General features: G+C 36.1%; 2 protein-coding genes across 6 annotated transcripts in view; one reads left to right on the top strand and one right to left on the bottom strand.

Annotated features, from left to right (window-relative positions):
* Window positions 1-19,488, top strand: part of LOC128682087 (uncharacterized) — a 29,234-nt gene extending 9,746 nt beyond the window's left edge. Inside the window, exons 2-9 of the mRNA XM_053766578.2 lie at window positions 4,579-5,160; window positions 8,192-9,033; window positions 11,133-11,260; window positions 11,867-12,003; window positions 12,426-12,555; window positions 15,850-15,956; window positions 16,550-16,683; window positions 17,133-19,488. Of these exons, the coding sequence (XP_053622553.1) occupies window positions 4,618-5,160; window positions 8,192-9,033; window positions 11,133-11,260; window positions 11,867-12,003; window positions 12,426-12,555; window positions 15,850-15,956; window positions 16,550-16,683; window positions 17,133-17,235 (2,124 nt within the window). The 5' untranslated portion in view covers window positions 4,579-4,617 and the 3' untranslated portion in view covers window positions 17,236-19,488. The remainder of the gene's footprint in view (window positions 1-4,578; window positions 5,161-8,191; window positions 9,034-11,132; window positions 11,261-11,866; window positions 12,004-12,425; window positions 12,556-15,849; window positions 15,957-16,549; window positions 16,684-17,132) is intronic.
* Window positions 19,489-20,667: 1,179 nt separating this feature from the next.
* On the bottom strand, window positions 20,668-26,547 carry LOC128682085 (zinc finger protein with KRAB and SCAN domains 8-like). 5 transcript variants are annotated; one of them, XM_053766574.1, is made up of 6 exons: window positions 25,918-26,547; window positions 25,065-25,199; window positions 24,451-24,649; window positions 23,251-23,373; window positions 22,817-22,918; window positions 20,668-21,480 (listed from the first exon to the last, which is right to left on the bottom strand). In XM_053766574.1, the coding sequence occupies exons 1-6, from the start codon at window positions 25,936-25,938 to the stop codon at window positions 20,855-20,857; spliced, it is 1,206 nt and encodes a 401-aa protein (XP_053622549.1). In that variant the 5' UTR covers window positions 25,939-26,547; the 3' UTR covers window positions 20,668-20,854. The 5 variants fall into 5 exon arrangements, with proteins under 5 accessions (XP_053622549.1, XP_053622550.1, XP_053622548.1 ...); XM_053766575.2 differs by having other exon boundaries at window positions 25,996-26,303; XM_053766573.1 differs by having other exon boundaries at window positions 25,988-26,302.
* Between the last annotated feature and the right edge of the window lie 855 nt (window positions 26,548-27,402).

Below are 27,402 nucleotides of genomic sequence, written 5' to 3'. Positions count from 1 at the left end.
TGGAGTTTATCGCGTTCATACAGACAGATGCGACAGGCAGCGTCTGTTTGTATGAACGCGATAAACTCTTCTGCCTCCTTTCTATAATATGGAAGGATTTTCAACAGACAGATCAATGGTGTAAGCTATAATGTCCGAACACTTACCACAGAACATATAAACACGTAGCACGTTACTAACGTCAACATGTTGTCTCTTTTTAACACATCGTGTACGCATCGTGTAAAAAAGAGAGAACGCGTGAACGCAATGACGTGTTAAGTGTATTTTAATATTTTTTCATGGTACGACAGCAGACGACATTTTGTGGTCGCGATGATGATAATTTCGATTGTAAATGAGCCAACATTTCACTTTTTACATAATGTATTACGCTAAACGTGTGTGAAACAAGAACTTAGTGACTTAAAACAAGTTATCGGTCTCAGATACAATTGAAATAAAAGCTGTTTAAAGTTTGTCAAATATACCTTGGTCCGTGTGACAGCAGGACGAACCGATACATTCGAAATGAGAGCGACAGAGACAGATGTATTATTTTAATACTGTATGTCACCTGCTTTAAAAACTTTGATTCTTATTTGTCTTCAATCTCTCTTCGGGATTCGTCTACCGTGTGGCCCTTTAAATAAGACCCGATTGACACTAGATACTATTGCACTTATACATTATAATAGGAATTTGACATTGACAGAAAGAGACAAAACATACTTTAGCTTAAAGTACCTAATCTTTAACTTTTTTATTAATAACAGGGAAGATCAATTATTTGAAAGTTGGCACTAACACCAGTTGGAAACCTTACCTAATGGGTAACATCCGGAAGATCCAACTAAAACATCTAACCAGTGAGTAGGTTGGTACTATGACGGTTTTAAGATCTCTCATACTGAGATTTCTCTAAAGGTTTGACCGTATTGGTAAAATTTAGCATGCTATGCAATAATCTATTTTAACGCAACAATTTAAACAACACGCTTCCGAGAAAACAACAACAGATAACTAAATAACCTCACAACATCGCGCATCGCGCGCGAACTCTGGCATTTATCCAAGATGGCTACTTTGTACCTATATTCGCAATTGCAACGCATCCTGCCTTGAGGGACTATCCACAGAGAACAAAAATAGATCGATTACTTATCGATTAAAATCCTTCTGATAAGTAATTGTATGTACTAAGTACTCACTGTGATAAATATTCGATTAAGTAAGTACCTACATAAATGAAGAGTAAAATTATAAATTCTGACAGCGCGCGATGCTTCGATTTTGAACTTTGTTTCAATTTTCGAACGTCTTTCCGGCCAGTCTAGTTTAAATTATACGACCGTGCTGACTAGCATAGAGTTTGACAAATATACTTCCCGCCTATAATGCATTTGCCAGCTTTATCTATGGATTTATTTTGCTGAATTTTGATGTGTTTGTTTGCATCATTATCATTTCTACCACGTCAAATCAGTCCGGGTTTTACTACCATGTCGTATTATTGTTTTAAGAAGGTCAAGCATCAATGATATCTAACGAACATAGCTATTACTAATATAATAAAGTACCTACTTATATGAACGCATTAACTTGGTTCTAATGATGCGATTTGATAAAAATCTTTATGTCTAATGATACCTATAGCTACCTACATTCTTATGGAAGACTAATAGGCTATCCAAAATCTCGAAATTCTCAGATAATCGAAGCCCCGCGACTTTGTTATCATACTAATGAATAAGTTATAAAATTTTTGACACAAGCTTATATTGTCATTCAACGCACATACCACACTCGTACATAATACATATACTTACATAGGTACACTGCAAGTTAATAAAAGTTTGCAAAACAAAGAACTACGGCACTTATCGAAGCAACAAATTGATAATGACATCATCAATTCATATATCTTTAGATTATTTATCGGGTGATTAGATATATTGAGTCGACGGTACAGTCGACCGTACCAACGTCGAGCCATCCTGCAAATCGACCTACGCCATCTTACGGCAATAACGACAAACTAATAATGATTTTTGGATTGCTTTGTGTGCCGTAGAGTGTACGTATTGACTTCAAATCTCATTATTGACTTTTTTCACAAGTATTTGCTTCGCGAACCTCTAGGGCTCCAAGAATCCACGCCAATATGACGGACATCTATACATACATATGTATGGCCTAAATTAAAATCCGGTTTCGTCGCTATACATTGCTTAGACCCCGAGATATTGACAATAAGTTATAATAAACAAAATAAAAGCTGGCTAAGTCGCAGACTAAAATGGCAATATGGCCGCCATATACAATATTTACAAAACTGCATCAAATTTTCACTTTTCTTGTTACGCGGAGTGAGTCAAGTGTTGCCAGCAATATCTAACAATATTGCTCGCATGCTTTTCCCGTGCAATAAACATATCCTATACAAACTGTGGGCTGAGCGGCTACGGTTGGGCTTCTAGGAAAACTCAATTCAAATCAAAATTGTTTATTATGGACTTTTGCCAAAATGTGACAATTTGCATAAAATAAACATTTGCGAAAAATATTTTAGTTTTTCGAATAGGTTGGATTCTATTTCGGGAGCACTAACGTCTGAAAATAGTATATATCGCTCTCCAACTTCCAAATAATCTCCACACAAAAAAACAAAGACATTACTTAAACATGAAAAAAAGCACTTTCACATTTAACTATAATATTAATTTCACTCAGACGAAGTCGCGGCCAGAAAATAGTTTAGGTACAATACAATTAGTAACACGTATATGACGTGTGGTCCCGCCCAAGGATACGACGCTCTACTCCATATATCATCTCATAGATGTCGTATAATGCGACTAAGGGGCACATATACTTGATAGTCTAAAATAGCATTCCCAAAGCGTTTGACGTGAGGCAGGCGGCTTGTAAAATCATAGCCAATACAACAAAATTTAATAGTTCATATGCAAACACTGGGCTTCAGGACGTCACAGCTCTGATGAGATGAGAAAGTGACAACTAGTAACACGAATGTCGATAGCCAAGAAACATGCAGTCAACGCAAGGTTGAATCGTTTATATAATAACCGAAGTATATTTTTTCCTGGTCCACTTTAACTGTTAAGTCTATTTTGACACTCGGTAAATCCCAAGGCGAATTCAGATCTTTCACCATAGACACAAACATTACCATAGATTTAGAACATACCAAAGACCAAGAAAAAACTTTGACGGCTATCTTCATAGTCGATGTCCTCATGACTGAGGGTCGTGGTCATTACGTGGAATTAAACACACACAACTTTCTTGGCACTATTAATGGAGTGGTTTGCTATTGCCTTCTCCATTTCATACACAAGTTAATAAACAACCAGTGTGCAGGTTTCCTCACGATATTTTCCTTCACCGGAAGCATGTGGTGGTCGATGAAAACAGATTGGTATACAAGCTCATGTGGTACGAGTAGGATTCGAACCTGAGACCTTTAAATCCACAGGCGAGCATCATAACCATTACACCACCACCGCTTTTTTACGCAGGCCCTTAACTTCAGGCGTCACAGCCGAGGATGAAACGAGTACAGGAGAATAAGTGAGAGAAATAAATATAAGTAGGAGTTATTTATTTCATCCCTACAACTACTTCATTATCACGTCTTTATACCTTACGGGGTAGACAGAACCAAGAGCTGCAAACCTCAAACACGTTTGGCTATATTTCAACTTTATTTATATTATTGTTACTCAAAAGTCCATTAGCGCATAATAGCAGTTCAGCCAAACCAGCCAAACTGCTGTTTATAAGCCCGTGTATATACTTCGTGTATAATTTAGTATTTCCATATGTTGTTATCAATGGCCGCTTCCCGCTTGCGTGACGCTTTTGATTGACACAAAAACGTTTTCGAATTGAAATTTAAAAAAAACTATATTTAACTTGACGATATACATCACTGGTTGACGTCATAAATTATTTAAAATCGACTTCCAAAGCGCAGGTAAAGAAGAATCTGCGCGACATGCTTCACCGCAGCCTTTTCTCCAAAGACCGTCAAGTAACAAATGTTGATGTTAGTTTTGTTTATTAAATCTATCGCTCCACAGCTGGACAAAGGTGAAAGACACTACTCCTTTCAAAGAAACCCTTCGAACAGTTTTTTTTTTAAATTAACGCGCCAACGTTATGCGTTTTATCATGAAACTACGTATTTCCATCAGAATTTTAGCATAACTCTCTCTTTTATTACCTAAATCTTTCATGAGAAAGGTAAAGCCATAACTTTAAGGCTAAATACGTTTTGTCTCGTTCTGTCAATGCCAAATATTGTAAAGTGCGAGAGTGATATAGGATACTTTAGTTTTTAAGTATACTTTTTTATGAATAACAAGGTAAATCAATAAGTAAATTCTTTCAAATATTAAATTAGGCTTCATTTTAAGCAACAGTCTACTCTTAGTCATTGCAAGCATTGTATAGTCACATCGGTGGTAAAAAATAATATGCGAAAACTATTTTTGCGTGAAATGATAGTTCGTCGTGGAGTTCGACTACATCGCAGCCTTGAAAATGCTAATTTATTTTATTTCTTTGTTTCAGAATGCAAAAGTACTTCAAGAAGATTTAACATAACCTAAAATGGGCAGTGCTAAAGTCTACTCATCGAATCCACAGACACCAATGGCGGAAGACAAGAAGAAAATAACAAAGATATTCAAAGATATCAAAGGCTTGTTCAAGAAAGACAAGAAGAAGGAGAAACACGTTGAAACTAGCGAAGAACCAAAGCTCACAGTCAGCGTGCAAGACGTCATTGAGAATCTTAGAACACTATCAGTTAAAACAACTGAAGCTGACAAAGAAATAAACGAATTTGTTAAAGTGATTGTTGATGATTCAGACAAGGATAGCATAGACGAATCGGCCCAGTTCACACGTGAAATCATTGATGATGAGAGAAGAAGTGAGAGAGTAGATTCGCAATCTTCAGAAGACAGCGGTTTTGCCGATGACAAGAGAGACATTGCAAATGACTTAAGGGATTTGAAACTAGACGATGATGGGCAGAAGAAGAAGAAGCTACAAACTGTAGTAATCACGAGGGCGCCTGTCAGGAATAAGTTGGACTACAGTGCTGTAGCTAGACCGTATCATGTAGGCCAGGACGGATCGTGTCGTCAGGTAAGGGTTTTTAGCACATTTTGAGTCAGCACTCGGATCACAATCATAACCTGTTTGACTATAAGACATTACATGTACTTTGATATATTATAAGAAAAAAAAATTAAGAAACAATAATAGTAACCAACGCTGTTCAAACCACTGTTCAAATGAGATTCTTTCGGCATTTTTTCTCAGCAGTGGTCATTCCGAAATGCAAGTAGTTTGTAACTTGTGAATAATTACTATTTAATTTAAAAATTGCCTATGAAGGTCTAATTTCTGAATAAATGATTTGAATTTGTCCCTAATAATTGGTCAAAGGTTAGTACTGGTTAGTATTGGTAAAGGTTGGTAAACTGTAAGAAAAAACTGTAAGAACTACTGAGTCAGATTGGTAGTATACAAACTCATGGTGGTTTGAGTAGGATTCGAACCTATGGGCCTTTCGATCACCGCTTTTACAAGTGTATGTTTGTAATCTACTTATACATATAATAAAACTTTAAGTGACCTCAGAATCTACATAGGATATTAAAGGGGATATTAAAGAAAATTTTTCCTTTTAGAATTTTTGGCTATTTGTCTGTAATAGGTTTTAATCGCGACACGTTTCTTTGAACCCGAAAAATTGTCAATAATAATTATAAGCAGACGAACGAAATAAACGCGAAGGAAGCCGCAGACAAAAGCTAATGAATAATGAATCTATATACAGAGGAAATCACTATACATAAACTTGACGACATTCTATCAATCAACACACTAATTTGTACTAAGGTTTTTACACCAAACAATTTATGTCGCTTCTACAATATAGGTATTTTCCACTTATGCAAATTAGATCCATACCATATCCATACCATTATTATTTAAACCCACGTGCCATTACATAACAGCGAATATTTTTGGGATATTTTTAATTTTGAGTTTTCCTTAACACGCGCGAAATAAGTACCTACCTAGCTAATGTTATTCATAGATTTTCCCACGATACAGCCGATACTCGTCGGAGGCACTTTGTTTTAAAAAGTAAACACTTGAAGTGTTTCAACTTTTTTTTTTCTATTCGCTTTATGTCTTGATCTTACGAGCGCGTTTGAAGGCACGTTAAAATGCGCTGAATTAGACACAATCTATTTATTGCGATTGTTTTTATTGCAATTTGCAACAATAAAATTACAGGTAACAAATGTGTGGCTATGCCGCGTGGCTGTGTGGGCTTAGATTCCTTTGCCTTTTCATATGGATAAACTGAACAAAAAAACATGGCTTTGCCGCTCGCTTCTGCCTGATACGGGAAAAAGTCTATCAGAAAACTATAATAAATTTCTAATAAAATCCATTATCTAGGAGCAACTGGTCAGCTTGATTCTCTTTTTGACCATGTTTTTTGATCTATTAGAAAAAATATGTGTAAGAAACAATAATGGTAAGCCCTTCTGGCATGATAGGGACCAACACTTTTTTCTTTTTCTTCTCAACAGCGGTCGTTTCGAAGTCTCAGTAGTTTGTAACTTTTGAGTTACTATAGTATAATATAAAAATGTGTGTGAAGGTCTTGTCTAGTAAGGTTGTCTATGGCATAATTTTCTTTGGTTGTTCACTTGGATTATCTCACGATGTTTTCCTGTTATGTGTCGATAAAGGTTATTATCAAAATTAAATTAATTCCTTATTTATCTAATATTTATATCTAGCGGCCCGTCCCGGCTTCTCTCACGTAAAACCATAATAAATAATACACCTAAACCTTCCTCGGGAATCACACTATGCATTACAAAAACCCGCATCAAAATCCGTTGCGTCGTTTTAAAGATAAAACATAAATAGTGAAAGACAGTGAGAAGCGACTATGTAGTGATATTAAATAAATATATTAGGACAAATCACACAGATTGAGCTAGCCCCAAAGTAAGTTCGAGACTTGTGTTATGGAATACTAACTCAACGATACTATGTTTTATAACAAATACATATACAGATAAACATCCAACATATTGTGTGTGTACTTGCACGTAATCTATTTATTTCGAAATAGCGGATCAATATGACCAAGTTTTTAATGGACTAAGTTAGCTAAAAGCTGTTATATTTTACGCCAACAACTATGTGTCAATATCGATCCTTGCGTAAACATACCGGATGCGTTCTTGATTTCAAGTGTAATACTTTAAAGTGTCAGATTTCATTGACATGTTTTTACAACAATCATAGATATTATTTATTTAAATTGCGAGTCTCTTTCCTGGTGTTCTTCTTCAGATGTTGAGCGTCGTAGCCTAGGATCCGCTTTCTACCTCGCACGATATTCAGTTTCTTTAGTTGTCAGACCATTATCACGCATATCCTCATTGACTACTGAATTCTTTGTCCTGTCAACGATTACCAGCACCTAACAATATAAACAAAAAAACTGTATGAATTCAACTTGGAATGATATACATCACTTGTTGACGTCAAAATTTTAGTCTACCACTGTCGACTTCCAAAGCGCTGTACAAGAAGCGGTGCAACAAACTTCACCGCAGCGTTTTCTCCAAAAGACATCAACAAAAGTGGGTCTTTTAGGTTAGATTAAATGGTCTATTACAACATTGTACTTACCATAATCTTTATATTGACGTCAGCACAGGAATTATTGTTGGCTTAAGGAAATATAATTGTGATACCGAGACAAGGACGAGTTAAGGATATTTTGAATTAGAATTTCAATTTGCGCGTGCCGTCAAGGAAAATACATGTTTTTCTGTATGCAACATCACAACATTGTGTTATACTCGTATAATGATAAATTGATAAACATCCCCAAAGGTATAGTACAATAGTTGACAAAATATATCAGATAGAATTCCCGCCTGGCCCTGGCAGTTGCCCAAGGTAACCTCCATGAACCTCTACAGCGCGGTAATAGCGGCGAGTTTGCAATGAATTTGGGTAGGTTGATGTGCTATTGGCTGTACATGCAGAACATTCTTTATCATCAAGCGGCGACACATGCTCCTAATATCATTAAAGTAAACAATTAAATAAAACTCTCAATTCTTTGCAGATCCATCAAGTAAACAAGCAAATCTTCTCTGGCGGGCAAGTCATCGAAAACCCGACACCAATCCGAACCACAGACAATCTATCCGAAATAGAACTAGCATTGAAACACGTACAAGAGACCACAAAGATATCCCAACATGAAAATGGCGACGACTGGCTCCTAGAAGCTGTGGACGAGATCATCGGTAAGATTGGACAAGACGAGCCTCAGCTTAACTTAGCTGAATTCGGTCAAACACAAGACGTATCAGATTATAATTATAACGTTAACATACCAGCAGAACCCACACCTAATCCCATCGAAGAATTCACAAATATCAACCATTTGAACACAGAAAACGACATCGTTGATTTCAACAATTACGACGATGTTTTGAACACTATATCTAATAACATGACATTCATATATCCTACACCGCCGCATTCTGAAGAAGTGGCGAGTCCTATGTCTGATTCACAAGCGTCTATGTACAGACAATCAGATTATACATTATCACCTGAGAGATCTTCGCCAATTTACAATAGCGACAATGAAGTTTTCCAAGAAATACCACCAGTTGAATTTGATTTCGAGTACCCTGTGTCTGTCTCCGGGAATGATGTTGAAAAACCTGAGCTTAAAAGAGATAGGACTACATCAACTGGATCTATTAAGAAGCACATGAAACAGTACAAAGATTTGCAGAAGGAAATTTCGAATAACTTCAGTAAAAAGGAATGTTGTCAAGGAAATAAGAAAAATTGCAAACAGATCTTCCAAGAGTACATGCAGAAAATCAAGAAAGAAGAGAGGATGAGTTTGTGTTATAAAGTGACTGAAATGGAGCTGAAAAGTGCTTACGGGTAAGAGTTTGTTTTCGTTTATTTACCATTAGAAATCAAATAATTTACTAGATGTGCCGCCTGCGATAAAAGGTAGCAAAGACAAAACCAACAAAAACTGAAAACGACGTATTATAGCCAAATGAAATAGGTCACTTCCATATATTTCCCGGCATATTTCGTACTAGCTTTTACCTGCGGCTTCGCCCGCGTAAATTTTCCACGGAAACAATTATTTTCCGGGATGAAAAAGGTACCCTATGTCCTTCTCCGTACTTCAAACTACATGTATGCAAAATTTCAAGAAGATTGGGTGAGTTAGTTACGAAGTGAGTTACGAGTTACCCGCGTAAATTTTCCACGGAAACAATTATTTTCTCCGAGATGAAAGCAAAATTTTAAGAAGATTGGTTGAGTGGATAAAGCGTGAAGGTGTAACAAACAAACTTACTTTCGCATTTATAATATTAAGATAGCGGCTGATTGAACGTTGTAAAACCTGACACGCGATGAGAGACAAAATCCCGGTCCCGTTTCTTCTCATGTATTTTTATTTCTCTTTCCTATTCGAGTGAAACGAAAGATATGATTGTTTTTCAGTCGACGCCTAAGTATACCATTCAATATCTTTGTATTTATTACATTATAATAAAAAAAAACATTAATTTTCTTTGCCATTTGGTACGTTACTATTTTCTGTAGAAATTAAATTATTATTATTATTTTCCACATCTATGTACAACGTATATATATTTATTCATATATGAGTATATACCGAGTCAATGACCCAAAGGTGAATGTTATAAAAAACAACTAGATATGTAGAATATTTTAAACGTAGCGAATAAAAAAACGCCGAAAAGAAGCACTCGGCTTTCGAAAAAAATAAACAATCATGTAGCAGTAGAGTAGGTACCAACTTTTGAACGCACGAATAGTTAGTTTGACGTCGTTGTACAAAAAAATTGTGTAATTAAATTACTTATTTCATGGATTTTAAAGTTTAACTATAGGTTTTTGTTTCTCACAGAACCCGATTATCGATCTATAAATAGCATATTGACTTTGTAACTTGTCATTGGAATTTATTATTTTAAATATTCAAGTATTTTTCTTGTCAAAATAAAACAAAATATATGTATTTATTTTTACAATCTGACTTTGATGTTTTATCCGGAGACCAATTTTACGTATTTTGGGAGTCTCTTGTCAAAATTAAACTGTAATCGCAATTACGGTTCCATACACAATGACGTGTTACGTGCTTAATGTTTCATTTTAATGTTTCCTGACCAAATCACATGTATCGACATTTGTAAACGGGACCAATTACACCTTCCACACGGAATCAACTTTCTTATTGAGAGTGTGTCAAGTCTACAATGTCCTAACCAAACTAGTATAACGTTTAATTTACGTAAGTTATGTTTCCTGTATCTAAAGAATTAATGTAAAAATCCTAACATTATTAATATTAGGTATAAATGCAAAAGTAAGTTTGTTACCTCTTCATGCTCTATCTACTCAACCAATCTTGAAGTTTGACATAAATATAGTTTGAAGTACGGAAAATAATAAATCACGCGGGCGAAGCCGCCGACAAAAGTTAGTCGATGATATATACTTAAATAGGTAATGAAGAACACTGTTTATTTTTTTCGTCTTCAATTAGAACGCACTCCATCCATCCCCTTTACTAAATACATATATAGATAAACATCCAAAGGCCAATCAGAAAAAGATCATTTTCCATCGTGACCCGACCGGGGATCTAACCCGGGACCTCTCGGTTCAGAGGCAAGCACTTTACCACTGCGCCACCGAGGTGGTCCATGTGGTTGAACTGGCTAATGTTATTTTTTCTTTCTTCGTTGTGAGGAGCACAATGGCTCAGCGGTTAGCGCGCCTGCGATAGTAACGGTTAAGTCACTCCTACAATGATCGGTCATTGGATCGATGACCAAAAATTTAGCTTGTGCTTCGGAAACCGTTGGTCCCGGTTGTATTTGCAGTCGTGAAAACCCGCCAATCTGCAATGGGCACGTGTCATTGTCCATACTTCATATCCATCCGTAAGGAAGACTTTTAAATAGCTGTTAATGATGATGATAAATTTGCAGCGTACTCCAGCACATCATTCTCAGCCTGTCCCAGGGTTCAGAGCTGGAGGACCTCCAGCACGCGCTGTTCTGCCTGGTCTGCGAGAAGGTCATGGCGCAGAAGCCAGCACTCTTCGTCGGGAATTTTGGTATGTTTATTTTATCAACGCGCACATACGAGTATCTTTTAAATTTCGAACGTTACGTGTCGTGTTACAACGAGCCGTGGTCACCGACTGACTTGGCGAGCCACAGCTCCAACGACTGCACGGCAGAATATTCTTCTACCGCCATGTTGTTTTTCTTCCCGCCAAGTACAGTCTCACAAGACACACTGACAACGTCCCTATTCTGAATCGTAGCCTTATTCTGGTGGATATCGGCTGACTCAACGAAACGTTTTGTTTTTAATAATTAAACGTGACAGTTTAAAATTAGTAATTTTTATAATGTTTGAATTTCACCTGTCCCGATGTTTGTCTGTAATCAAATGTTGCATATTAAATTAATATTTCCACTCTTCTGTATAAATCGTGACTTAGAGCGCAGCCTAATTGCTCCGTCGTCCTCTGTTGCGTCAATGCACCGCGTTCTTGTTCTCCGTGATTTTTATATAGGTTTGACATGGGTGTACGTCCACGCACCATACAACTCTGCGGTGAACCGTTGACGGACGTCGATGGATCGGAGCACGACGGAGCAACGAGGCCAGCCCCTTAGAAGGAAAAGAAGTCAAATCATCATCTCTGTTCCAGGTCTGAACTTGCTAAAAGCGGCTGCAATGCGATGCAACCGACGGCCTCTATTCACGAGGTATCTGGTGCAATGTGTGCGTACAGCCGTCAAGAACGAACCCAGTCTATTCGGAGACAAGGACTCTGTCTTCCATGAGGTATTTTAACTTTGTCCAGGATTAATGTGTACACTGGCCACCAATAGTATATAAAATCATAGTTTATTCTTATTTCAAATATTTTTTCACTCTGACACTTCTGACAGAGGAATTCCCGCCGATTCGCCGATAGGATAGTTCCTTGACAGATCATCATCATGCTCGTAATCTCAAATTAGGAATGCGAAGTGCGATTGTAAATGTTTTCTAAATCTGTAAAATACTGATTCGAAATTTGAATAAACAATAGTATTTGTACGCCCTATACACAATTTCTGGTCAGATAGATTTAAAATCAAAAGTGAGTTCTGTTTTCAAATTGGTTTTGAAAGGTTTTAGACGCTGGTAGGGCGAAAAAACAGTTATGCAATTTTTTATACATATATTATTGTCTATGTCCTGAACCACTTGAATTCTTTCAGGTGGACGCCCAAGGAGACACCCTGCTCATAGCGTGCGCCCGAGCGGGTGACTCCCACGCCGACGTACTCTATGAGTTGACCAGAGACAAAGACCAGCCGCTGTTCCGGCTAGAACACGTCAACGCTGATGGTAAGCAACCTTAGCACTAGTCACTATTGAGATGGGTCGCCATTTATGGTCCATGAGATTTTTTCCACGTGTTTTCGCAAATAAGATACGATTGACTTATTGAGAGACAAGGAACAGCCACTGTGGCGGCTCTAACACATCAACGCTGATGATAAGCACCTTTTATTGGCCATAGTTAAGATGGGTGGCCGACTTAAAGCATAACAAGGAACTGTATCATTTCGGGTCACGAGAAAATAAAACGTAGGAAATTTGAGAATTTACCATAAATCATTATATTAAACTTTTAGTTTTCTCTACATACCTACATATACGTACATATGATACACAAACGAAATCAAATTAATTTACCCCAGAGACACTTGTGTCTTCTAGTTTTAATTAAAAAGTGGAAATCAAAATTTAAAAAACCCCAAGCATTTTTGGATTTTCTCGGGACTTCCCATAAGGCAGTTGTCGGCGACTTGCGACAACTTTATAGGATCATTTATAAATACAATAAACTGGTTTTGTGCCGACGCACACACATGTCCTATAAATGATTTTGACGAAACCATGCAATTATTTTTTACTAGCTGTTGCCCGCAACTCCGCTCGCGGTGGTCTTTAATTCAAGAAAACAGTAAATTAACGATTTAAATAATTGCAGATGATTTAAATCTTAACAGTTTGTCGGCAGGTTCTCGTGGACTGTTTTTCTTTTTGTTTGTAATGAATAAACTCAAAAACTATTGAGCCGATTTTGATGACATTTGACACAGAGATAGGCGAAACTTTACGGTGTAACATAGACTACATTTTTATTATGGATTTGCTCGAGCGAAGCCGGGACGCACCGCTAGTTTCAAATAAAATATCTTCCATGAGATAATTTTCTATTTTCATAAATTAGTCACGCAGCACGCGTTTTCCAAGAATATAAATAAAATCTATCTATCGAAGACTTGTTTACATCTAACTAACTTGAAAACAGATTAATATGTAAAAGTTCATATAATGATAAACCATACCTAGCCTTTATATAGAACTACAGAAATAGGTTCCTGGTAAAAATATTTTCCACGATAATAACGTTTAAACCATGTGTCAATAAGGATAATAAAGTTATGTATAAAATATAATCAATGCATTTACATAATTTATAAATTTAAATAATAGTTTGTAATTAAACCCTCTGCTTCCATTCTTACGATAATGAAACACGATAATCAAATCAATTTTATTTATAGTAATTAAAAATCAAATAAAAATTGTTTGGCCTTCTATAAGTCCCATAAAGACCCCCCATAATATCTACGTACAGACATAGCCCAGTTACAGTTTTATTATATGTATAAATTTATACATATGTCGTATATGTATGTATTTATACATATAATAAAACTGTAACTCAATAAATAAAATGGCTAAGTTAATACCAGTTTGTCGTTGTCACGCAAACATGCTATGTAGATTTTCTACCCACATATCCATACAATATGGTGTTTATTACTGCTAAGGTGTTTATGATTGGTAATATCTCGTACATTAATATTACCTATTAAAAATATTATTTACATAGATTTTAAATAACTTAATTAAGATAATTAATGAAATAACATATTAACATGTACCACATTCATTTCATCTCATCTCAAAAAAACCATAAAATTTTGAGGATTCGGCTGTGATTTTACAACCGGCCGCCTGCTTGACGTCAACCCTCCTTGGGAATGCTGTTGTTGCCTATCAGTTGCCTAAGCTGTGTGTCCCTTAGTCGCCACATCCACGGGAGGATATGGAGTGGTCCTATTCTAGGGCGGAACCACATGCCACATGCACCAAATTGTTCACTTTTTAAATACCTCCAGAGTGGGATATTTCATTTATAATGTTATAGTGGGTTATATGTTTTATTTAGAAAATAAATACTTTTTACTACTTATTACCATGGGAAATTCACGCGTGTGAAGCCGCGGGCAAATGCCTATTTTTAGTAATAGGAATAACATTAATTATTCTATCGTAAATAAAAATAAATAATATTAATAAGAACAAAAATAAACTTGATTTAAAAGTACAGAAAAATATCACGTGTGTTTTTAAAATAATACAAGCAATTTTGCACGTAGATTGTAATAATTTTACAATAATTAAAAGCATTTGAAGTGAATCAACCAATGATTCATTTGTTTTTGCGGTGCATATGTGTACTGCAACGATAATCCTTCGTTGACGTAAATGATTTAGTAATCCACTATACCTTTATGGTTTGCACTAAATAACTACTCTAAACACCAGTCGTTATACTAGACTACATAAACATATTTGTGCCAAATTTCATCAAAATCGGGTCAGCGGTTTAGGACAGGTAGACTTACGCATTTATAATATTAGTATATATTAGTCTACCTTACCTTTGCTTATGAAAAAAAATATATTTATATGTCGGAGAAGCACAGAAGGGAATTACCAACTAAATAATAGCATAGTAACACGACATCACCGCACGACGCCAAAGTTAAGATTGCGTAATTGCAACGCTCGCACGTTCGACGTTAACTCCATTGTGTAATGGAAAACTATAATAGTTCACAATATCTAGTGTAGAATAATTTGGAAAGAGGATTGATTGACGCTGTGATGTGATGGTGGTGCTAGTGTGCAGTTATGTATCAACATACATAACGCTACATTCAGCGGAACGTATCGTAAGTTCTAATCTAATCAATCGCTACCTATCATTCTCTTGTCTTTCATTCTAGCTTCTCTTTCATTCATATCCGTTCAAAAGCATGCATCATTGTTCAAAACCTCTCATTTCTACATATACTTATATGTAAGTTGGATTGAAATTTTCTAAACGATGGATCGATGAGACGATGCATGTTTTTGAACGAATGTGAGAGAATGAGAGGTGATGAATGAAAGAACGAGACAGAGATAGGTAGCGATATTATATGATTAAGAGACAACCGTTAATGAGTGTCTTAATGAGCTTAAATAAAAATCATTTATTTCAAAGTTATAAACGAGTGTTCGGCCTTTCTTTGTCCCATATCCCACATGTATATTCATTACTAGCTTTTGCCCGCGGCTTACCCCGCATGAGTTTTTCTGCGAAAGCGGAACATAAACTTTCACCCATTATGGTCAATTGTGGGTTGATATTGGGAAAAAAATCTACACTATGTGTGAACGGGCGCGTTTTACTTAATGTATACCAAATTTCATCAAAATCGGTCAAGTGGTTTAGCCGTGAAATATATTAGGCAGATATTAGTTTGGATTTTATTGAAAATAACATGATCGCAGGTCTGTCAGCGTTGCACGTGGCCTGCAGCGAGCACAGCGCATGCGCGCCGCGCCTGCACACGACTCACGTGCTGCTCGACCACGCCGGCGCTGACATTTGGAGGGGGGTGAGTCAACCGACCCGCACACCCTAGATACAGTGGCCGCAGTTTGCACAGCGCAAATGGACATTTGGATACAGAAATTCCTAAGAGAATTACTAGATCTCTAATAAAATAATTTAAGTTAATAAGTCTGACTCCAATGCATCTTATAGTTTAATTTTTATAGTATAACTAGCTGATGCCCGCGGCTTCGTTTGCGTGGCCGAACTATTTTTGGTAAGGAGTGAAAATTATTAGAGAAATTTAATTGTACATACAAATGTAACGATACCTATACAGAAAATGCTCATCGGACTGAACAACTTTTGTTAGGGCGTCATTTCTATATTTCCTATAGTTTAGCTGTACCATCATTGTTCTCCATCTGGTGTTCCAATTTTCAAAATCATTTATGCCCAGGCTTAATAGCTATATAACCAAAAAGTTTCATTGAAATCCGTCCAGTAGTTCCGAAGACTAGCGTGTACAAACAGACATACAGACAGATTTTTTTTCAAATTCTTACTCTGTTGGCGTGAGTCTATCGCCTAATTTTATTTTTATGTAAAAATTTCTTTTTCGACTGTTTTATTATATGTATTGATGTGATCATATAGAACATGAAGAGCGGAGACACAGCGCTCCATCTAGCGGTGAACTCGAAGAGTTGCGACCTGCACCTGGTGATGCTGCTGTTCAGACACGTCGACCGCAAGGAGTGGAAGAAACTCGCGCATCTACCTAACATGTGGTGAGATTTCATCCATTCACTCTAGGTGTTTTAGTCATTCACTCACACTTTCATTATAAAATTTGAAGCGGCGGTGGTGATCGTTTTGAAGGTCCCAGGTTCGAATCCCACATGGGTTTGTATACCAATCTGACTCAATAGTAGTTTTCATAGACCACCGCTTGCTTGCGCCACGCGTGCGACTTGCACAATTTTTCCCATCGCGCATTCAGGGCTGCGATGAAGCCCGGGAAATATTTTGAAGATTCGGTAGCAATTTTACAACCGACCACTTGCCTGATGTCATCCCCCTTTGGAAAAGCCGTTGTTGACTGGCAGTTATTGAGGTTGTTCAAAAATATTATCACGATAGGGTTTAAATATTCGGCATTTCTTCTCAACAGTGTCCATAAGTGATTTATCTATCGTCCTAAGTTGAATTTTTAATATGTTCGTCTGTTTGTCCACAGCTCAAAAACTCCTCTAGAGTACGCCCGTGAAGCGACCCGCTCGCCACTGCGACAGAACCATCCTTATGAAGTGTTTGAATTCCTCAAAAAGTGCCGGAACTAAATTTCTACACAGGAACAATTTTATGGCCACTGTCGAAATTTCACAAGAAAACTAAACATTGTTTTGTACTAATTCACCGTCGGATCAATTACAAATTGACAAGGATATCCAGGCAGTCGCTATGGTCGCTGCTGTTTAATAAATTTGACAAGGTGACATTTCAAAGTGACATTTGTCAATTTTGATCGCCGAGACAGATATCCCTCGAGTTAGGTTTCCCTTGCTCTTGGATACCAAAAATTTCTGCTAGTCCATCACATTGTCTTTCTCAACTTTGACATTGGCAAAATCATCGTTTAGGCAAACGATGGCGCCATACAATTAAAAAGTGAAGCTATCCTTGTAATTTTTTTCTGTAATTATTTACATACTTTGTCAGTAATGTAATAAGATTCATAGTTGTTATAAGCTAGATTTTTATCGATTCGATTAAATTGCGATTGGAAGAAAATTTAAACGAACAAGTGGTGACTGCGTGAATGTTTTAACCGGCTTCAGAAAAGAGCGTATGCTTCATCATGCGTCACACGTGTTTAAATGTCTGATACGAATTGAAAATAAACTTTTATAGACCGAAATTGGTATTATTCTTCACAAGACACAAAATTGATATGAAAGATCTAAAAAAGATTATGTAAAAAGCAGTTTTATAATAACAGAATTACTTCATCACAAAATTGTGATATATTTTTCTATATAAATACATTTGTTGTTCTAACTTTAACATCATAGTTATTAGAATTAAATATTTATAGAAGATAGATTTTTTAATACTATGTCTATATATTTTACTTTTATAACGAAAGGTTCTCCTGGTTGTGTTTAATTTTAAATTGAGAAATCTTAATTTTCTTTTTTGCCTATAGTGTTTTTCGTAACACTGCCACTTTCGGCCATGTTGTACATACATTTTTTATAAAATACTTTTGACATTGACATGTAACTTCACGCCTATTTTTCGCGGGTATAGGCATAGACTAACGAATATTATTAATTTTTTTTTAATAGACAAATGAAAAAAAATCATTTCCATTATAAAATGTATAATATTTCGATGAGCTAAAACATTTTACGAGATTAAATACATGAACAAATTATATCATACCTTTTTTTATTATAGGATAAGATATGATCTTGTTAAGTTAGACTTTTAACTTCATTAATGTTTTAACCAAATGTAATATTCAGATCTCTTGCTGGCTAATTTCCGTTTTTTTTTATAAAGTGTTTTCGAAAATTTTAGTGTTGGCAAAAGTGTTTTTTTTTAATATAATAAAATATTGTAATCACGATCTCTTATGTCATCATCATTTTTGATCTGAAATTTTTTAAGTTGTCATACAAAAATGAACCCACCCTAATTTAAAAAGTGAGGTGTATAAAAACGTTTTAAAGAGATATTTTTTTAGTAAATTTTCTCTTGTTCAAATTAATTGTTTACATTTATTAACATAATTTGGAAAATTGTTCAATGGGAATTTTTTTTTAATTATTACATAGGTACATTGTCAGAATACTACAAAATGTTCAATTTGTTCAAAAGTATGTTTCTGAGTTGCAAAAAACCAACATTATAATTCTAAAATCATTTTATGATATATCTCTTTTTTTATTTGATACACGCTAGATTAGATATTTTTGACACATTTAAAAAATATGTCCCGGCTATTCGATGCTTTCATAGTAAAAGATATTAACGCCTATTTTCATTCAAAATATTGTAGTGTGGCAGCGGGACAAAACATATTTTGACTGAGATAGGTAGGTTTTATTTTTTATGAATGAGAGCTTTAACAGTTTAGTTTTGTAACCAGTAGTTAATAAGATACTATTAAGATTTTATAGTCTCAAACTCGAAAAAATATATTACATTCTACTGATTTTTAAAATGTTTACAATTGATTGTGTAAGCGCACAATTTTAAATGATAAAATTTGATAGAATCGCAATAATATAAAATTAACTGTCGATGCAATGTGTCGCGCAACTAGAAAAGGATGCAGGTATACAAGACAATAAGAGAAGTAGTGAGGGCATTTTTATTAAAATATACTTATTATATACTTTTAGACCATTTTCGACTATATTGATGTATTTTAAAGTGGAATAAAAATAATTATAGTGTTTTGGAGAATTAATTATACCAATATCATCAAGCCATTTATATTCACCAGTGTAAATAAGTCAATTTGGAATTTCATGTTCACGATGTTTCGTGAAATCTGTTTCTGAATAAAAATTGTTGTAAAGTTTTATGTTTTTTTATTTCTTTTTATTATGATTATGGAATCGCAAGCCGATCTCTTTTTTTCCTTTATTTGGGTCAAAACAAACAGCATTACATTGTATGTAGCTTAATAATAGTTTACATTTAGTATGTATAGTTAAATGTAAAGCAAACATCGTTACCACGGGTAAGTGTAAATAAAAATGTTGAGAGAAAGACGTTATATATGTTTATCTAAAGAAATTAAATTAATGGCGTGATCACTAGGCGTCAGATACATTAAGCTCGTTTAACTTATCAATAACTAAACGCTTAAAAACACCAACTCGCATCGAAAAAATATCCAAGTCTTTAAAGTAATCATTATACAGTTTAAACATGCGGTCCAGGGGTGCCCTTTTACTACCATTGGTACAAGTTTTAGAAATGAAAAATTTTAAGGATCGGCAGGCTCGCATATATATATATATATATATATATATATATATATATATAACCTGTGATATCAATACAATCACTTGTTATTACAGAAATCATAAAGGAGTAAGACCTGCAATATTGTTCTTCTAGATTTCAGAGTAAGTTATAATTCTTGAGTAGATTATCAAATAGATACAGCATATGCTGAGATCGTATTAGACATCTGAATAAGTGCAAGTACGTTATGGGGCGTTTAAAATTATTACAGGAGCGGGTGACAAAACCAAACATTTTAAAGGCTACGATCGATCTTGTTCATACCATCTACGTACGAATTTCAAACGCTTCCACGCAGAGCATGCGCGTGGGGCAGTGAAGTGCGAGGGGGGTGCCGCTGCTTAGTCCCTTAGTCGCCTCGTACGACATTCAGTGAAAAAAAGGAGTAGTCCAATAATAGGGCGGAACCAGACGCCACGTGCCACTTCGGCACTAGCATGTCATTTTTGCCACACATATTGTCGTCAAAGATATTGTTGTGTTCAACGCGTGACAAAATTTCATGTCCGTGAGGTGAACCGTTGAGGTGTTCTCCGTTGAGGCACCTCATCATGGAAACTGAAGCGACGTGGAAGAAAATTTCAACTCTGTAGGACAAGCGGAAGTAGGTGAATATAATAGACAAATATCGGGACAGATGAAACCGACCGGTCAACTAAATAAAAGCTAATAACTTTATGTCGTCGATTGCAACATGTGGATGAACTGAATATGAAAAAAAAAAAACATTTTATTTATAATGAAAATATTTCTTTATTCGTTAACTTAAAAATATATATGATCATACACTTTTTTGAATAGTCTGCTGATGTTGTATCTTGTATCCCACTATCCCACTGGTGGGCTAATGTCTTCCTCCTCACTTATCGACCAGACTCTGACCAAAGTAATCTCTGTGCATTCACATCTAGTTTCTCACCAATTGGTGTTCTTGAAGTGTCTTTTCATGTGTTTTCTCAAATCGGTTTTTTGACCAAACGACTTTTGGCACACGTCACAACAAAACGGTTTCTCACCTGTATGGATCTTCAGGTGTGCGGTCAAATTGTAACTCTGTATAAAACGACGTCCACACATATAGCACTGATAAGGTTTCTCACCAGTGTGAATTTTCATGTGACTTGATAAAGTGCTCTGTTGACTAAAGGCCATGTTGCACTCCTCACACTTATACGGTCTTTCACCAGAATGAATGACTATGTGTCTTGACAAAGTGCCTTTTTGTGTAAACGACTTGAGGCACTTTTTGCATTGAAAAGGTTTCTCACCTGTGTGACTTCTTAAATGTTGTTCGAAAGCACTCTCTACTGTAAAGCAACGACCACACACATTGCACTGGAAGCGTTTCTCGTTGATATGTGTCATATAATGCTTCGTCAAGTTTGACTTCCGTGAACACACTCGCTGACAAATATGGCATTGGTGTGTTTCCTGAACAGTTTCTCGTGTTGACTCTCGAGATTTCCTTTGGTTCGTGTTGGTTGAACTTCCTTCGGTTCGTTTCCGTTTGACAGCTTTCGACGTTTGCCCGGAAGCGACATCTGTGAATATTTTCATATTTTTATGACCCATTACGAAATCAAGAGCTTTATAAGTTTTGTTTTCTATCATAGTAAATAGGCTTTTATGCGGCTGTACAAAAATGTGTTTTATGATATACCTTTGCCAATTCTACAGGTACTCATTTTTTTTTCTTCTCTCCCAGATCAGTTTAGATAAGAAGAAACATTGAGATAAATGCGTTAGGTGGGATGCGACAGGTGTGGACGAGGGTTGAGTGAGACGCAAAATAGACTTAGAATAGTATATTCAGTTAACATTGCTGCATTTTTGTACAGAATTTACAAGATTGTGATATAAAGTCAACACGGCGTCGAAACTTGGAAATATTATTATTCAATAAACATTAAATATTATTTATCATATTATGTTTTATGTATTATTTTTGTCCATGTACTTTATGTACTTTGTTATACTATTAGAATTAATATGTAAGACGCAATAATGATAAATATGGGACATCATAGTGACCAATACTGTTTCAATTAATTGCTCAACAGCGGTCGTACCAAAATGCCAGTAGTTTGGAAATAAAATTTGACGTGAAAAAGTGTCCGTTAAGCACTTGCATCTTCGTGTTAAAAAGGCGTCTATTCATTCTAGTATTTTAGTTTGAAAAAAATATTTACATACACTTTTTAATAGCTTGAGGATGTTTTGTCCCACTGCTGGGCTAAGGTCTCCACACTCATCCACACAGTTACTGATCTAAATCTGTGGTTAACCTATGTTTCTCACTACGGTTCTTAATGTGTCTTTTCATGTGTTTTCTCAAGTCGGTTTTTTGACTAAACGGCTTTTGACACACGTCACAATGAAATGGTTTCTCACCAGTGTGTATTTTTATGTGAGCCTTCAAATTACAACTTTGCGCAAAACTGCGGTCACACACAGAGCACTGAAAAGGTTTCTCACCTGTGTGAGTTCTCGCATGATTTGTTAGTATGTTTGACTGACTAAATGTCTTCTGGCAAACGTCACATTTATATGGTTTCTCACCTGTGTGAGTCCTTACGTGTCTTGCTAAAGTGGCTTGTTGCGCAAATGTTTTTTGGCACATTTTACACTGATAAGGTTTCTCACCGGTGTGTATTCTCAAGTGCTGAGCTAAATTATATTTATCTTTGAAACAACGTCCGCATATATTGCATTGCAAAAGGTTTTTAGGCAAAGAGTGTGATTTTAAGTGTACCACTAAATCCTTTATGAGTTTACTCCTATATTGGCATAGTTTACATTGAAATATTCTTTCAGTATGAGGCTTCAGGGAATTTGAATTTAGTTTAAACTTTCGCTGACAAACCGTGGGCCCCTGACCTGTCGTTGACTCTCGTCGAGATTCGCGCTGTTTCCTGTTGGTTTTGTTTCCTCCATCTAGTTTCCGGTCGCCAGCTGTCGATGGTCGCGCTGTAGCGTCATCTGTGAATATTTAAAAATTTTATTTTTTTATTACCTGTTAAAGACCCACTGCTGGGCAAAAGCTTTCAAAGATTATCTCCACGCATTCCTATCTTTTGTTCTCTTGCCATTCTTTGTACTTTTTTTTAGTATAAAGCTTTATCCTTTGATTGACCTTAACGATATATGTGATCATTGAGATTCTATTTATGTAGAAAAACGTTTTGTGTGAGCGAATGGCCAGTAGACGATCCTCTCAATACGGCCCTGCTTACAGATAGACAGATAAACAGACACATCAAACTCTCTTCTGTTTGCATCAGGGGATAAATTATGTTATAAATAACACATACCTTCGAACATATTATTCTGTTTAATATCCGACTCCACATCAAGACGGTGTGTTGTATCATCGAGATCATCAAATTGCATATCTTGGAAGCCAAGCGAGTCTGCTTCCCACTGATCTGATGATACTGTAAACATTTACTGGACTTTAAGTTTATAGAGTAGGCTATATTCTACTCTAACCCTCTTATTTAACGAATGATTGACTGATTGAATGATTGAATGAATGAATGAATGAATGAATGAATGAATGAATGAATGAATGAACATTAATTGCCAAAAATTAAACACCACAATACAAAATAATGATAACAGACATGTAAGTAAAAAAAATAATCTTATCATACAAGTAAATACAAGTGTGTAACCAGAGTTGTCACGTTGTGCCGCAGCTACATTTCGGCAAATAGACCCATTCAGCATATGTTGCAGTCACATCAGTAACTTCAACACTGATTTTCAATGGACCTATCGCGAACGTGTCACGGTCCACGGGCGAGTGTGGCTCATAAAATACAAAAATATTACGAACCAATCACATTGCGGTGTGGTTGTCGTTGCGTCGCAATGGCGCACTGTGATTGGTTCGCTGCGTCTCACTTCGAATAGATTCGATGGTGAAAAGTGAAACGCAAACCCGCACTAAGCCCTCTGGTCAATTATATGGTGTATGTACACATAATAAACATGAATAAATAATTGACCGAGCGAGCGAGCGAGATCCACAACTCCACTTGGGGTAAAAATACATTTTTTGTATGTATATTTGTTTGTTGTATAATTTTTATGAAATCCAAAAGGTATGTAGGATCTGTATGAAAGATATGTAGGAATAGAATATTAAGTTCGTGGGGCATCAAAATCGGTTCAGTCGTTTTTGAGATGTGAGTGAATACCCACATGGATTCCCCAAGGGAAATGGTTTTTTAACTACATACTTTTATGTATATGTATGAGAAATTTCAAGAAGTTTTGTTGAGTAGTTAATATATGTAGAGGTGATAAAGAAACTTACTTTCACAGTTTCAATATTAATTGGGATTTACCAAGAACATAGATATATTCTTCATAATTAATCTTCTTAATGATTGATGCTTGATGCATGCACATTATATATCTATATTACATACATATAACGCTCACGCATTAAGCACTGCGCATTCGGTTGGCATCAGCCCATAATTTAAATAAAAATCAGTACATACCCTGTTCATTCTCATTTTCAATATCATTAGCCACTTCTGATGTCTCACTATCAATATCTCCCACTTCTGATTTCGGCTCAGTTTTAACCACAAGCGGCACCAGGAGTTTACTGCTCGAACACTGAGACCCAGCGTAGCCCAGCGACCCACACAGTCCTTGAGCTTCGCGGTCAACCAGGGCTACGGATTTCTCTGTTATCTGGAAGTAAATCATATGACCTAGAGTATAAACAGCTCAGTATGGATGTGGAAATGTACTATCTAAACTCTCACTCAGCACAAATTAAAGACAAACAGAAAGCCATTTAATTCAGATTTTATTGACAGTCAAAAAAGCCAAATCTCTAATCTCTCTTACACAATATTTTTTCTGATAGAAAGTTTGAAATTTTACCAGGGTCTGCTTTCCCACTTTTTCTCTGCCACTCCATGGTCTTAAGGTTCCTTAGTTGTCGTACCATTGGCATTGGCACACATATCATCCTGGTAGAGAATCCCATATGGTATTTGTACATAATTTTAATGATTTTGTGCAATGAAGTGTTTTGAATCAGTCCCACACATCCAAAGCAACTTCCTGATAAGAGTCTTTTAAATGAGAAAAATAAAGTTACCTTAGACTGTTTGTACAGTATTCCAGTTAGGACATTCTCTGCCCGCTCAGCGGTAGAAATAAACTTGCGGCACTTTTTTAGTATAGCGTAGCACATGTAACAGGCCGCCACGGGCCGCCCGTCAAATGTGTGGAGCTGGAATAATCAAATCAACATTTAATTGGAATGGATCACCTGAAGAAGTTGTCTCTACACTATCTCTCGTCACTGCATATTCCGGCTTGTAGCGTGACACAAAGCCCCGTGTTGACTACTGGATGGTTGTAGATAAATTAAAGATAAATGCACTGTAATAAAATGTTAATTTACAATATGGAAAACAAGGCGCACGTCCGTATGATCAAAGAAGAGGAGTGCTGGTCGGCAAGAATGATGATGATGAATGTGGGCACTTCCCTTTATTACTTCTCCATTTTACCTGATCTTTGGCATTGGTATTGGTTTTAGTTTCAACAATTTTGTCATTATATTAACATGACAAATATTATGTTTTAGGGTTTGCTCCTCCTGCCAGGACAAACCAGGAGGTTGACGACCTCACTGGCGCAGTGGTAAAGTTCTTGCCACTGAACCGAGAAGTCCCAGGTTCGATCCCCGGTCGGGTCATGATGGAAAATGATTTTTTTCTGATTGGCCCGGGACTTGAATGTTTATCTATATATGTATTTGTTATAAAATATAGTATCGTTGAGTTAGTATTCCATAACACAAGTCTCGAACTTACTTTAGGGCTAGCTCAATCTGTGTGATTTGTCCTAATATATTTATTTATTTATTCATTTTATATTGGATTTTGGCTCTGAAGTTCTATTATACTGTACCATAAATAAGTTCTAGAAAGGGCGTCTGTTACCTGCACTGGCGTCAGCGTCATATAGCTTCCCCTACTAGCATAATGACCTAAAAATGTTGTATGTACTCACTGAATTACCAGTTATTTTCTCAAATAGCTGCCTTAGAGAACCAGCGATGGTAAATAACCGCACTTCCATCGCCAGGCAGACGCGACACGCAGCTACGGTGGGCATTTCAACAGATTTTTTGTAATAGAGCTATTTCCTTTGGATCTTGCTTACTGACTTTTCATTAAAAATTAATAGTTAAGTTAATCAAAAGCACTCCCAACTCACAAATTCATAAAATAGCTCAAAGTTGCTTGAAGAGATGCAAAATAATACAAAACAATTAATTACTTTACAACTTATAGTGTTGTTCCCATTGCGTAATTGCGTATTGTGTTATGATAGTCTATCGATAGTAGTTATTTGATAGTTCCGTGCGTGCCTGTGCATGGGCATGCACGGTTAGCTAGAGAAAAAAAATCTATTCTAAATTCCTATCGTGAATGTGCGTGATTCCTACTATACCTACCTTTAACTTAGATAAGTATATTGCGTGCTAAAAATCAAATAGTAATATTCTATAGTACAAAATCTATGGTTTGTAACAAAACCACGCATACGCTGCGTGAAGCGTTGTTTACTAGGCTATGTGGTATGTGTAGGACAACCTTATTCGCACAATCGACTATTTTCAAGGTCAACAACTATTTAGACTATCGATATTAAGACTATCGACATACCACAACAATGATCAACAATAAATATGACTCTGTGACTGTGACATTGACAATAAACTGAGCGTAACATTTCTTAAAGCAAAGATGTTTCATCCTCATCATACATAAAGCCTGTAAAACGTTTAAACAACGTAAACGACCTACAAAGGTGTGCCCACAAGCTTTGACGCCGCATAGTTCCATTGAGATGATTTATGCAGATAATTTACAAATAATTATGCACACACATCCTTTTCTACGCGTCAATACGCATCTTTTACTAGCCTTTATGTGTCTCCCACTGTTGAGGAAACGTTTCCCCTTTTCCATTTGTCTTTATAGAGCATATTGTTGTTGTTGCAACCCCCACAAGAAACCGTGGATGATCACAAAAATCGATACACTGCCAAAGAAAGTATAAAGTATTTGCAATGTGTGCAAGTTGATAGAAATTTTTTTTTTTTTTGGCAAGCCGAATGGCCGCAGCATGTATTACTTATAAACCACAGATATAAGATTACAATGTGTCTGACAAAAATATGGTGGCCATGGCCTCGCACGGTTGAAATTAGAGTTTATTATTCCGTAGTTGCAATACATATTTATAAACCGTCCTGTTGAAAATCACTATTAAAAAACCTCAAATTACGTTTTTGACTTAAAGCAGACATAGGGAATACACAGCCAGCGGAAAGCGATGTTATGTAAAGATTTTACTACCCCGCATAGAATGTATTGAGTGTAACTCGACAAAAAATAACAACCGGATTTACCAAGCTT

Source organism: Plodia interpunctella, chromosome 29 (assembly GCF_027563975.2).
Source record: "Plodia interpunctella isolate USDA-ARS_2022_Savannah chromosome 29, ilPloInte3.2, whole genome shotgun sequence".
NCBI classification, from domain to species: domain Eukaryota; kingdom Metazoa; phylum Arthropoda; class Insecta; order Lepidoptera; family Pyralidae; genus Plodia; species Plodia interpunctella.
Note: the sequence above shows the minus strand (reverse complement) of the source record. Positions and strands in the feature narration are given on the sequence as shown.

Coding starts and splice junctions, on each gene's coding strand:
- LOC128682085 (XM_053766573.1), bottom strand. CDS start 26,092: ATGCCCACCGTAGCTGCGTGTCGCGTCTGCCTGGCGATGGAAGTGCGG. Junction 23,374..24,450: donor TGAAAATGAGAATGAACAGG/GTATGTACTGAT, acceptor AAATGTTTACAG/TATCATCAGATCAGTGGGAA. Junction 21,481..22,816: donor TCGACGAGAGTCAACGACAG/GTCAGGGGCCCA, acceptor AAATATTCACAG/ATGTCGCTTCCGGGCAAACG.